Source organism: Erpetoichthys calabaricus, chromosome 14 (assembly GCF_900747795.2).
Source record: "Erpetoichthys calabaricus chromosome 14, fErpCal1.3, whole genome shotgun sequence".
Taxonomy (NCBI): Eukaryota; Metazoa; Chordata; class Cladistia; order Polypteriformes; family Polypteridae; genus Erpetoichthys; species Erpetoichthys calabaricus.
The window spans coordinates 75,559,708-75,573,895 of NC_041407.2; the positions used below are offsets into that span (position 1 = coordinate 75,559,708).

A 14,188-nucleotide genomic window follows, 5' to 3' on the forward strand; every position below is an offset into this window, starting at 1 on the left:
TGTGCACTTCTGTTGTATTGTAATCATTGTTGAACCTCTTTCTAAAAGAAACCAGTTCTGTAAACCTATTAAGTTGGATACATAGAGGTGGTTTGTTCATTAACAAAAGAAAACGCAGAACTACAAGGAATTCGATCTTGTGTGGACTAATAGAACCAAAAATTTGCTGGGTCATTCATTTAGACGCAAAGAGCTAAATGCTAAAATAGCGGTAACAGGTTATAAAGCCAAGGACCAGGGCATCATTTGTGAAACTAAACAGATAAAGGCATTTGTTTATATATGTGTATTGATTTAACAGCATAAGAAAATGTTTGCATGTGATTAGTGTATTGTCAGATAGACAGACAGTAGTAAAGACCATATTAAGTCCGCCAAGATATGAATATTTTTCAGAATTATCGCAAAGTGTAATAACAAAATGAACACACCATATCCAGAAAAACCCTGTAATCTCATTTAAGGATTTCAGACCTCTCTTGCTGCAGCACGCCTTCAAATGAGAAGTGATTAAGGCAGTACAGAGTGCAGCACAAGCAATGTTGGCCTTCTACTTTATGGTCATGAGCGGAATCATCAAAAAAGAAATCCAGGCCATACAAACAAGTAATTTCCTTCTACCTATGATAAAGTCATGTGTGCCATCTCTTAGCCCCGGTGTTGTTAGTATAGTCCAATATCAATATTACAAGGAGAATGTGTTGCAGTACAGCTGACCAGTAGTGTTATTTTTTTATAGGCCAAGTATTGAAGTTACTTTTACACAATCTCGGCAAACTTTCTTTTGCCCCAGGTATCTTGTTTTTAAGTGTTGATAGATTTTAGTTAATCTCTTCAAGCAATTAAAAGATTGATGGAAGAAGTACTGTAACTTAACAAACTTGTATGCCTTGAAATGGCAAATCTCCTTATTTCTTGAAACATTTTCTTCTGCATTTTAATTATATTAAAGTAATTTTAAGTCTTATTTTTGGAAGCAAGTAGGATGTTATTTTGCACTTTATTTGACATGATCAATGCATTTAATGTTTTTGCCTTAACAATTGTATCGTAATGGACTCTATCAAGCTAACTGAAAGTAAGAGTGGTGTGAACACGCAAAATGCATCTGTAGGTACTGTATTTATTAAAAAAAAAATTGATATAAGACAGTACATAAATGTGCATTCTGAGGTTGGAAAAACAAAATAAAAAAGCAAAATCGGTCACCATTTTTCATGAACTTCTTTTAGAATGTTTGGTCTTTGATTATATGGCTTAGTAGCACTTAGTGTTCATGAAAGACTTGCAGTAGACTGTAAATGAGGTAGGAGCAGTGGAATATTACAGAATGTGCCCTTTGTGATATTCTTTAATACCTCCACTGTAGAGGTATGTGAGATCTCCACATTTGTTTTACCATTATGTAATATACATGTATCTATCCAGGTTATTGTGCTGTAGCTAAACAAGAGCAGTACTTTAATGATTTTTTTTTTGATTTCCCCATGTGTGCTACCAGTCAGCGCTAGCCACTTAGCAAACACAGGCTAAACACAGGACCCTATTTTTGTGTTCATATTATACACTTTTAACAGATGCATAAAATCATGCAGATAGCCACACCATCTCCATTGACAAACATTGGCAGAAGAATAGGTTGGAGTGAGGAACTTATTGACTTAAATGGCACTATAATAGGAAGCAACTTTTTCTATAAGTCCATAAGGGAAGTATCTACTCTGCTTGATTAGACCCTGTCAACTGGAAGTGCCTAGGAACACCAGCTCTGCCATAAAGTGGTAGACGACACAAACTCTGAGTGGGGCCGTAGAGTGCAGAAGAGCATATAGTATAAAATATTTTGTGATTGATACAATAGAGGCAGGGCAATTTAACACCAAAACTGTCTGTGCAAGCAACATCAGTACAAAAACTGAGTGGAGAGCTTCTTGAAACATTTTCATGGCTGAGCTGCAGCAAACAAGCCTAAAATCACTATGGGCAATACCAAGCGTTGGCAGGAGTTGAGTAAACTACACCGCCTTTGGACTCTGGAGCAGTATATCACGCTTTGGTATCTGGAAGTCAATTAGATGAATCCGGGTTTGGCAGATACCAAGAGAGAGCTACCTTTCCGACTGCCTAGTGCCTTCTGAAAAGTTTGGTGCAGGAGGGATTATGGTCTGGTGCTGTTTTTCACTGTTTGGGCAATACGATTTGGTTCCAATGAAGGGTAATGCAAATGCTACAGCATACAAATGTGTACTTTCAATTTTGTGGCGACAGGTTGGGGAAGGCCATCTTTTGTTTCAGCCTAACTGTGCCCCTATGCACAGAGACAGGTCCATAAATACCTTTTTTATTTGATATGTTTTGACGTGGAACGTCTCAAGTAGCCTGCACAGAGCTTTCATCTAAACCCTATTGCACACCTTTGTATTAATTGACATGCTGGTTTCAAAACAGGTCTTCTCATCCAACTTCAGTACCTGGCTTTACAAATGTTATTTTGGGTTAATGGGCACACATTCCCACCTACACAAATACAGAATCTTGTGGAAAACCTTCACAGATAATTGGATGCTGTTATAACTGCAAAGCAGGGGACAACTCCTTATTAATGCTTATGATTTTGGAATAGGTTGTCCAGCAAGCTTATATAGGTGTTGTGGTCAAATGTCCACAAACGTTTGAATGCATATGTACGAATATTTTACAGGGTTGTGTTTGGTACACTGAGGTGCAGTGTTTTCTGCCTACATGTGAGTTTTCATGCACTTTGATGGTGTGATATAGTAAGTGAACCTGTAACTTTGCTTACTGGAGTTAAGTCAATTTTATTTATTGAGCTCAGTTAAAACAGAAGTTGACCAAAATGCTGTACAGCTTCCATAAATATACTAATACATATATAGATAAGTAAATAAATACAAAATACATTAAAATGAACAAAAATTTTCTCTCATACACATTTAAAAAGCTAAGGCAAAAAGATGGGCTTTCAGATGGGGAAATAACATTTATTGGCCTTACATATAGGCATCCGTGAATTTGAATCCAATATTAAGCATTTTCTTTTGCAGCTTGTCACCTCCTCACTAATATTAGTTTATGGGGTAGCATACTTTGAGAATTGCATAGGGCAACATCTGCTAGAGTCTGATGCAAGGTGAAGTATTGTGTTTAACCTACTTGAAAATTTGTTGTGGTACTATGAATTTACTGAAATTGAAAGTGGGTACCTCACACGGAATTAAAATACAACTAGACCAAAATTGGCATTTGATTAGCATTGTATTTATCAGTCAATGTCTTTTGAATTTACAACTAAATACTCCTTTAATAAGTAAATCACACAAAACCACATGCTGTTTAAAGTGCACGAGAAGCTACTGATAGTTCATAACTAATAACAAAAGACAGATTTGTCTGTGATTAAACAGCTCATCAATCTAGTGATTAATTGTGAATTATTGATTTCATATTAGAATCTCAGTTGTCCCACGTACTGTCATTTCCTTAAGATAGTGGAGTTTGTCAGTGTGACGACTGGGATGCAGTAACACATTCCTCCATTATACAACTTACTGTCATCAGCATTTGAATGAAACTTAATGTCTTCTAATGATAGAGGTGCAGGCTGAGTTCTGCTATTTTTTAGGTGAGCTAGACCAGTTTCAAGTTAATGCGGATGTTCTCATTAAACATGGTGCTGAAGAGTGGTGATTTGCTGCATGTTGATTGGCATATGCAAACACTTTGCTGAACTCTGCACACATGACAAAAATAACCCTATAAACCTAAAACATTACACTCTCCTAACTGTAAGTTCTGAATGGAGCCATGTTCTTTGGATAGTGTAAGGAAAGGTATTTAAGTATTAATATTTATGTATTTTACGAAAATGCACCCTCACTTTAGGCACAGCATTACTGTCTCAGCTAGTTCATCCAGATCACACTGCTTAGCTTTTAGTCAGTGCTGAATAGAACTTGGATGTTGACTGGTTATTAGCTTATTGGCTTGCTATTACAACGTGTCATCATAGTCAAAATTAAGAAGATTGTGGGTAGCAGAGTGGTAGGATTTAAGTTATTGCACTGTGAAGCAAAAAGTGTAGTTTTTATTTATTTTTTGTAACAAGCTGTTTCCTTAATTGCTAAAGAAACACAAGAATATGAAGTAATTCAAGGCAAACTACACTTCTTTGGTCACAAGGCTCTTGCAAATGTGAAAAGTGCATCGTCACAAAATGGTAGCAGCCTTAAAAATAAAGTAAGGAGTATTTCGTTGGGTATTCAATTATTAGCATGTAACATAATCAAGGAAGGGAAGAAAAATTATAGAAATGATTGTTCATTCCTGCATAAAAAGCTGAGACATTTTAGTTATCATGAAATTATTACATCCATATTCCGTTTTGCTTTAAAAAGTCTCTCAAGCACCTATGTATGAGGTCTATATCTGCGTTCTTTAACTGTGCATTGCCACTACCATCAGAATTCACTGCAGTTTCATTTTTAGTTCAACTCTAGGATGGCATATTTTATAAAAACATTATTAATGAAAATTTACACAATGCCTACCTGAATGGAAGCCGTGCATCAATGGTATGAGAAGGTTTATGGATGTGGTGAGAGAGGACATGCAGGTGATGGGTGTAACAGAATAAGATGCAGAGGAAAGAAAGATATGGAAGAAGATGATCCGCTGTGGCAACCCCTAATGGGAAGCAACCGAAAGAAGGGAGACTAGTGTATAAACCTGTGGTAGATGTAAGATTATCAGAAAAAAAACACCCATTTCCCACTTTGATTTTTTTCCCCAATGCATGTTCATCACATTTGTAGTGTAACACAAAGCATCTATGTAGTAACAAGCATCATACTTTACCTGCCAATCCGAAGAACAATGAAAAACTCTAAAGGCTATCGGCCCTCAGTCTTAGCTGTGTGATCAGATCAAAGGTGCTTTTTAGGATGTAGAATGAAATTGGTCCCATGGTGATTTTTCAGTGGAGTGCTATTGCTTTGAAATACAGCATGTCCGATGTCTTGCTAACAAAAGTAATATACAAAGGAGCATTTCTTTTCAATACCATTTTTGGAAACCTGAATATAAAACTACATCTAACTTAGAATATGAATGATTATTAGAGGAGTAACAAATATGCCCCAAAGTGGCCAATCCTGTGCAAGAAAATTACCAGTAAGTGTTTCGGAAGCACAGCAAAAGAGCACACTTTTTTCAAAAGTGTAATCTGTCTCCTATTTTATTACCCAAAATAGTAGCTGAGAAGATAAAACATAAGTCTGCAAAAAATAGTTTTTAAAAGGCTGAATTGAATACAAGAACAATTCCTTACTATGATAACTTTTTTTTTATTTATTTATTTTATTTTTTTTAAATTGGTCATGCCCTGGTAAGGCTTCTGTCATTGACTTTTGGAAATGGTTTGTTATTTGCTGTATAGTGCAATATAGACATTCTAAAATGCAATCTGGGTTGCCTAAAAAAAAACAAAGTTTTGGTGGTTGTTTGAGATCGACCAGCCATATGCAGTAATTCAGTGTGCTTTTTTTTTTCGTTGAAACTAACGGCAAGAAATTAGTTTTTTTCAGTATAGTTGACTCTTCATGTTACTTGTTGTGCTTCCTTTGTAAAATAATGACAAACATTTGAGTAGTTCAGAGAACATTTGGAAAAATAAGTTTGAACTGATATTACACACCTAGTGTATCCCTATCAAATCTTAGCATATTGTGATAAAGTGTAAAGTAAATGTGCTAAAACATATTGGCAGCTATATTTCATATTTTCACAATTAAATGTAGTAATTTTTTTTTTTTTTTGGCAATTGAAGTCCATGAGTCCACACACTTACGGTAAGTGTTCTACAAAATTTGTTTGAAAATCATTAAGATCCATTAGAAATTATGATTTTTGGTCAGACTGTCAAATTATATTATTACTACTACTACACTGTTGCATCAGGTTAGTAGACTTGCAGGTAATGTGACGTTTTTTGTAAACAGTTTTTATAATATTTTTAATCATATTAATACTTTATGCATGAAATTCTTTATTTTTAATGAACATTGGTTAATTTTTAAGTTGTGGTAAGGGTTTATTTTTTGAAAATGTTTTAATAAAGTATCTAAAAAGATCAAGTTGCTTTAAATGTGCATTTTCTTTTATGCTAGCCATGCACATAGTGTTTTTATTATTATTTTAACTTTAAGTGAAAAGATAAATTAGTTTGAAGAAAATTTAAACCTTTGAATTTGTGCTTTTGTGGTATGGATTGCTGGTTGGATTAACTGTAGTGTTTTCTTGTCTTATTTAGATGCCTCCATATGCACAGCAAGTTCCTTCCGGTTATGGACAGCAAAGCCAGAGTGGTCCATACTACAGCCAACAAGTACAGCCTCCACATGGCCAGCAGCAGTCTCAGCCTTCTCCTTACCCTCAGCAACCCCAAGCACAGCCTACTACTCAGACTGCATTCCCTCAGCAGCACCCCTCCGGGTCATCTGCTACACATGCCCAGTCCCAGTCGCCCTATTCTCAGCCCCACCAGACATCTCAGTCACAACCACAGCAGTCTTCAGTTGGGCTGGCTCCACCACAACCACCATACCAACAATCTCAGCCTTCACAGGCTAACCAGGCTTCATATCCTCAGCAACAACCTCCACCGCAGCCCCAACAAGGTGCGTCTCCAGCACATCAGCCACCCCAGTCGGGCTACCCGCAACCACAGCAGCAGTCTCAGACAGGAGCTCCTCAACAGCCACCACCACAAGCATCCCAGCAGCCACCACAATCCCAGCCACCACCTGGACATCCATCATCGCAGCAAAGCCAAACTGCACCTTATTCTCAAACTCAGCAGCAGCAATCATACCAACGATTTCCTCCGCCTCCGCAGGTACAGTGCTACTTTTTGTTTTACCAAACAAATTAACCAAATTTATAAATGCAATAGGAAACTCTTTTCTCGATTTAATTGCTATAATTAATATCTTATTAACTTTTTTCACCCAAATATTACAATGTAAAATTGGTGAAAAATGTAACTTGTCTGCCACAGTTAACACTCATTATTTAAGTTAATGTAAGCTGTATTTATGGACATGCTTCGTGATCTGCATCATCTGCAGCAGTGAAAAGCAAAGGTTAAAATGAATTCAAGAACACAGGCATTGGGTGGTGTATTTCCAAGCTTTTGCCTGCTTTTATCTTTTTGTTTTTGTTTACCAGTTTCAGATATGACTTTTTTTCTTTCAAACTTTGCCTCTGAGGCCAGCATCCCAAAGTCATCTTTATACTGATGCAGATGGTACTGGTATTTAGTGTGTACAATTTAAGGAATTGGTCAACTATGAACTTCTAAGGCATCTGTTTTTGAACCTACACACTCTGATGTACTTATCCTTTTATTCAGTTGTGCTTTAAGCCTTTTCCTTTTGTTTCTGTCCTGCTTAGATCCAGTTTGCCCTCTTCCCTCAGGACAGTAATAGACACCTTTTGTATGAAATCGTTTTGTTTCTTGGCAATCTTGTCACATAGAATAACCTTCATTTTGCAAAACAGTCAGTAACAGACTGAAGTGTTTTTCAAGAAGGATGTTTTGTTTTGGCCATTTTTCAAGCCCAGAATTCAACTTAAGGATTTATAGTATTTTGCAGCTCAAGGGAGGAATTTATATACTTTATGGAGCAGAATTACAGGTTTTAGCTGTGCTAACATAATTACAGAGGTTTCTCTAATAAACAATTGGCATTTAAACACTTTTCATTAAGGATGAGCTAAGACAGTTTGCCATAAGATCAAAGAGTAATGGCTGCTAACAATGAGGCTTTGCAGTCATATGTGAATAATAAATTCTACATCCGTCATTTTAAGCAGTAATATGCAGTTGCAACATTAGTAATGTCTTGGTTTCATTTTTAAATCAATTTAATGGTACCTTGATTAAAAAAGCATAACGTTTTGTCAAAAACATGAAAATTTCTGGGTGATTTCAAAATTTGAACGTGTATGTGTGTTTTAGGGATCCATATGAAAACTGTAGGCCAATACAAGTAATTTTTCTAGAAAGAAAATAATGCTACGTTTTCAATAACAAATATGACAGCAATACAGTTTTATTTAATAAACCATAGTGAAGTAAACTTCAGTTTTTAAGAATAAAAAGTTTTATTGATATTTATTAATGAACTGGTGTAGACATTTGTAATATTTAGTCAACAATAGAAACTTTTCTAAAATTGTTTTTCTTACACATCAGCATATTGAGAATCATGTAAAAACTGTAGTTTGAAAGAAGGCAACACTTGAAAACACGTGCTTTACACCTGAATGTACTGAAGGTTACATTATGATGGTGTTAAACTATTTCCTCCATATAATTTATTGCTACTGATGATACAGGGTAACCACTCAAAAATAATAAATATTTAAATATCTGAAAAACCTTCAAACAGCACATGTAGCTTCATTTGCATTTGAAATTTTATTGGAAATTCAGAAAATCTGGAGTGTAACAGGCAGAGAATTAAAGACAGCCAAGCAAAACTTATATGGGAGTTTGAAGCATCAAGGGGTGACACTGTGCTGAATTTTGCTCTCATCAAATTAGTGCTTACATAATGAAACTGGTAAAATTAAAGAACTATCATACACTGATAGAGGTGTCTATCTCTTTACAACGGGAATTGGCATTTTTGGATTCTATGATTAGGAAAATTAATCTGTACGTTTGTATTACTTTGTTATTGACTAAGGATGTACAGTAGTTATTACTTGCTCATTAGTAGTATCTTCTGTGCAAATGCTACCTGCAGCCTGAACCTGATTGTGCATCTTTATAGCACAGCTTGGTACTTCAGATTACATCAAGTGCTGGCTACAATGACATGAAGCCATGTGGAAAGGTTAGAAAATGTTACTTAAATTGCAAGTATTTAAAGGGGATGTGAAATAAATTCATATATTTTCTAACTTCAGATTTGTATGTTACAGGTTTAGTTGAAATATATTTTGTGCTTGGAATAACCCTGCATTGAGACACCCAAGGAAATCTAAATTGTATAAGAGTGCCACAAGTTTAATGGGGATTGTTTTGCATAGCCGTTGTCCTTATTTCTTTGGCAAAACGGCAGTAACAACAACACTAAAAATGTGGTATACAGTAATCCCTCCTCCATCGCGAGGGTTGCGTTCCAGAGCCACCTGCGAAATAAGAAAATCCGCGAAGTAGAAACCATATGTTTATATGGTTATTTTTATATTGTCATGCTTGGGTCACAGATTTGCGCAGAAACACAGGAGGTTGTAGAGAGACAGGAACGTTATTCAAACACTGCAAACAAACATTTGTCTCTTTTTCAAAAGTTTAAACTGTGCTCCATGACAAGACAGAGATGACAGTTCTGTCTCACAATTAAAAGAATGCAAACATATCTTCCTCTTCAAAGGAGTGCGTGTCAGGAGCACAGAATGTCACATAGATAGAGAAAACAATCTCTAGCAAACAAATCAATAGGGCTGTTTGGCTTAAGTATGCGAAGCACCGCGGCACAAAGCTGTTGAAGGCGGCAGCTCACACCCCCTCCGTCAGGAGCAGGGGGAGAGAGAGAGAGAGAGAGAGAGAGAGAGAGAGAGAGAGAGAGAGAGAGAGAGAGACAGAGACAGAGTTTGTTTTTCAGTCAAAAATCAATACGTGCCCTTCGAGCTTTTGTGCAGCATGTCGTTTCAGGAAGCAGCTGCACAAAAGATAGCAACGTGAAGATAATCTTTCAGCATTTTTAGACGAGGGTCCGTATCGTCTAGGTGTGCGAACAGCCCCCCTGCTCAATCCCCATACGTCAGGATCAGAGAAAGTCAGCGCAAGAGAAAGAGAAAAGTAAGCAATCTAGCTTCTCAGCCATCTGCCAATAGCGTCCCTTGTATGAAATCAACTGGGCAAACCAACTGAGGAAGCATGTACCAGAAATTAAAAGACCCATTGTCCGCAGAAATCCGCGAACCAGCAAAAAATCCGCGATATATATTTAAATATGCTTACATATAAAATCCGCGATGGAGTGAAGCCGCGAAAGGCGAAGCGCGATATAGCGAGGGATCACTGTATAATAAAACAGTATAGCTCAGAGTGCTTTATAGGATGACAAAGAGAAGAAAAACAATGATGATTATGCAATATTATAGAATTAAGTAACAACCAAAAAAAGGGTATGGTCAAATTGCTGAGCGGACTATAAAAACAAAAACCACTCCAGTTAGGCTAGAGTAAAAAACAAAATCTGCAGGTGTTCCAAGGCCAAAAGACCGCCTAGTCCCCACTGGGCATTCTACATAATATAAATGTTCCATAGAGGCCCACCCATTGTCTAAGATGATTTATAAGAACACTTTGGTCTATGGTGTCAAATGCTGCATACAAGTCTAAAAAAAACAAGAACAGATACAGTATATGGCCTCTGTCCACATTAACCTACAAATCATTTACTACTTTAACCAGTGCAGTTTCTGTACTATGATTTGTTCTAATACCTGACTGAAACTTGTCAGGAATAGAATACTTTATTCAAGTAATCATTAAGTTGCCTTTCCTAGAATTTTACTTAAAGGCAGCCTAGAAATTGGTCTAAAATTATCAAAGACAGAGGAGTCGAGATTTTTTTTTTTTTTTTTTTTTTTTTTTTTTGAGCAGGGGTTTAACAATTACAGTCTTTAGACAATCCGTGAAGACCCACTGTATCAAATGATGAGTTCACTATGTCAAGTACGCTATCAGTAAGGACATCAGAGACTTCTTTAAAAAAGCATGTTGGTACTGGGCCAAGGACACAGGTGGAGGGTTTCAGCTGAGAAATTATTCTACGTATTTCGGAATGATCTATTCCAGTGAAAGAATTTAACTCACTTAAAAAGGCATGCTGGGATTCAATTGGATTAACTTTGTGGGGGATGTATAGTGCTATTTTATTTCTAATATTCACATTTGATTTGTGTTTATAAAATATAGCAAAATGCTTCATTTCACTAGTAGTTTTTACAAGGCATTCCATTGAGTGAGTTGGGTTTAAAAGAAGATCAATAGTTGAAAGTAAAATTCTTAGATTACTAGCATTATCATTTATAATTTTAGGGAAATAAGTCTGCCTGTTAAGGCAGACTGCGTTTTTAAAGTCGGTTATTTTTACCTTCGATTTAATTTTTCTCCATTTATACTCAGCTCTGTGGCATGTTCTCTTTAAATCAGATAGACACCCTTTGGGTCCTCCAAGGTATAAAAGTGCTGGAGGATTTCTTAACTGTCTTTCCTGGGGCCACTATGTCAGCTGCAGCTCTCACCTTAGCATTAAAATTTTCCACCATACCATGTACACAACAGTGATGCCTCATACTTCGAACTTAATTGGTTTCAGGAGTCCATTTGAAATCTGAATTGTTCAAAGTCTGAATCAGTTTTTCCCCCATTAGAAATTATGTAAAGTGAATTATTCCTTTCCTAAATGCTAACCAATACCCATTTTGTTAAAATTGAACAGCAAATGCACATACAGTATTTTGCGCACCATAAGGCGCACTGGATTGAAAGGCGCACTCTCAATTGCGGGGCTTATTTCTGTACTTAAGCCATACATAAGGCGCACCGTATTATTCGGCGCATGCAAAAACAAGGTAACAGAAGCAAAACAATGAGTTTAGTTAAACCTTATTCTACTACGTATTTAAAAATACACTCACATTGTTTTTTGATCAGTTTGTTGTCACAAATCCATCGAAGTCCTCACCTTCTGTATCTGAATTGAACAGATGAGCAAGTTCGCCATCAAACATGCCGGGTTCCCTCTCGTCATTGTCGGAATCAGTCTCGTTGCCGGGTGGCTGTTCAGCAATGATTCCAGCTTTCGCGTAAGCTCGGACAACAGTCGAAGCAGACACCTTAGCTCAGGCATCCACAATCCATTCACATATGGTGGCGTAACTCACCCGGCGCTGCCTTCCAGTCTTAGTAAAGGTGTGTTCGCCGTCTCTCATCCATCGCTCCCATGACGCTCGCATCTTCACTTTGAACGCCCTGTTTACACCGATGTCCAGCGGTTGGAGTTCTTTTGTTAATCCTCCTGGAATGATGGCAAGCTCCGTATTCATTTGCTTCACTTGTTTTTTCACAGTAGCGGTGATATGGGCACGCATGGAGTCGCAGATCAACAAAGACGGTGATGCATGGAAAAACCCACCCGGTCTCTTCACATACACCTCTCTCAGCCACTCTCTCATTTTCTCCTCGTCCATCCAGCCCTTTGGATTGGCCTTAACGATGACTCCGGCTGGAAACTTTTCTTTTGGCAGCGTCTTCCTCTTAAAAATGACCATAGGTGGTAGTTTCTGTCCATTACCGTGGCAACCAAGAACAACAGTGAAAGCCGATTTCTCATGCCCCGTGGTGCGTATGGATACCGTGCTGGTCCCCTTTTTCTCCACAGTATGGTTCACGGGGATGTCAAAAGTGAGAGGGACCTCGTCCATGTTGGTGATGTGGTTGGGCTGGATTTTTTTGTCGGTAATCTTGTTGCTGCAGTAGGTGCGGAAGATGGTCAGCTTTTCTTTGTAATCCGCTGGCAGTTGCTGCGCCACGGTAGTTCGTGCGCAGATGGCGAGATGGCGCCTTTTCATAAAACGAAAGCACCAAGACGGACCTCCTTGAAAGTGCTCGAGCTTCATGTCTTGTGCTATCGTTATTGCCTTCAGTCGAATGGTGACTGTAGAGACGCTTCTCCCGGCTGCTCTTTGTTCAAGAATCCATTGTTCAAGTTGGTCTTCCAACTCTGGCCACCTCGCCTTGTTCCCGCGGAAACTCTTTTTTGTCTTTTTAACTTGGCGCGATTCATTCTCCTGCTTCCTCCACTTCCGAACCATAGATTCATTGATTTTAAATTCTCTCGCTGCTGCTCTATTCCCATTTACAACCGCGTAACTGATAGCCTGTAGTTTGAATTGTGCATCGTAAGCATGTCTCTTCTCTGATGCCATTTTCAGGGTCCTTAGCCAAACAAATGTGGTTTCGCAGTGCACCAGTAGTACAATATACCTACCTGCCGTAGGCGTGGCGGAGGTAAGTGTACGTGGCTTTACGTAATGTTCTGCAATTGGTTTATCGCTGCCAGCGTTCATAGTGTACGTATTACTACGTTCCTATGTCGGCAGGAAATGGTCTGACAGTCAATCAAGCAGAGCGCTTACTAAAATGCACAACAACATTTTTACAGATTTTGGAACTCAGTGCACACATAAGGCGCACCGAATTTAAAGGCGCACCGTGGATTTTTGAGAAAATTAAAGGCTTTTAAGTGCGCCTTATAGTGCGCAAAATACTGTAATTGAAAGTGAAAATAACACAAATGCCCCAAATAATACATTAAAACTTGAAAGCAATAAATACGCAAATGCTGTATAATAAAATGAAAAATGCATTTACTGTACCTTAGTGAGGAGTGGTGATGTCCTATGTGGCTGGTGTAGAGGAAGAGAGAGGTTACTGTTTGGAAGGTGAGTCACCTTCCATAAACACACCAAATACTGTAACTGTACTTCGCAGTAAGTTCCATTTTCACCTCAATTGTCGATACTACAACCTTCCTCTTTGGCTTTGTTGCTTTCACACTCTTCTTGGATGCCATAGTAAGTTTGTTTGCCTATATATCTCCTCTCTTTTTTTCGCTTTATTTTTAGTTTGTTTGCCTATATATCTCCTCTAAAAATAAAGAGAAAAAAGAGAGGGGATATATAGGCAAACAAACTAAAAATAAAGCGAAAAAAGCATTGAAGACATGCAAGCATAATGCAAGACATGCTTTCACAGCAAGAATGAGAGACAATTTGAGCGCACAACTGATAACGTTTGCTGTATATGTGCCATCTGTTGCATTTTTTTCACTGCATGCACAATTAGAACATAGAAGCATCTTTCGAACTCTGGGTCAGATTTCTCTAGAATTTAGCATTTGAAGTTAGAATCGCTCAAAGTACAAAGCGCAACTATATTAGTATTATTAACTCTTTTAGGGCTAATTTTTTTTTTTTTTCTTTTCTCCCAGGGCTGAATATTTTTCCAGAAAATAACTTTTTTAAAAAAAGAACACAAAACAATTGTTTAACAAATCAAATCAACAAAAAATATTTATTTTTG

At 37.5% G+C, this 14,188-nt stretch overlaps 1 protein-coding gene across 2 annotated transcripts in view; it reads left to right on the forward strand.

Annotated features, from left to right (window-relative positions):
* Nucleotides 1-14,188, forward strand: part of arid1ab (AT rich interactive domain 1Ab (SWI-like)) — a 159,156-nt gene that overhangs the window by 78,932 nt on the left and 66,036 nt on the right. For both annotated transcript variants that reach the window (XM_028818693.2, XM_051919077.1), the window contains one exon: nt 6,329-6,913. In XM_028818693.2, the coding sequence (XP_028674526.2) occupies nt 6,329-6,913 (585 nt within the window). The remainder of the gene's footprint in view (nt 1-6,328; nt 6,914-14,188) is intronic.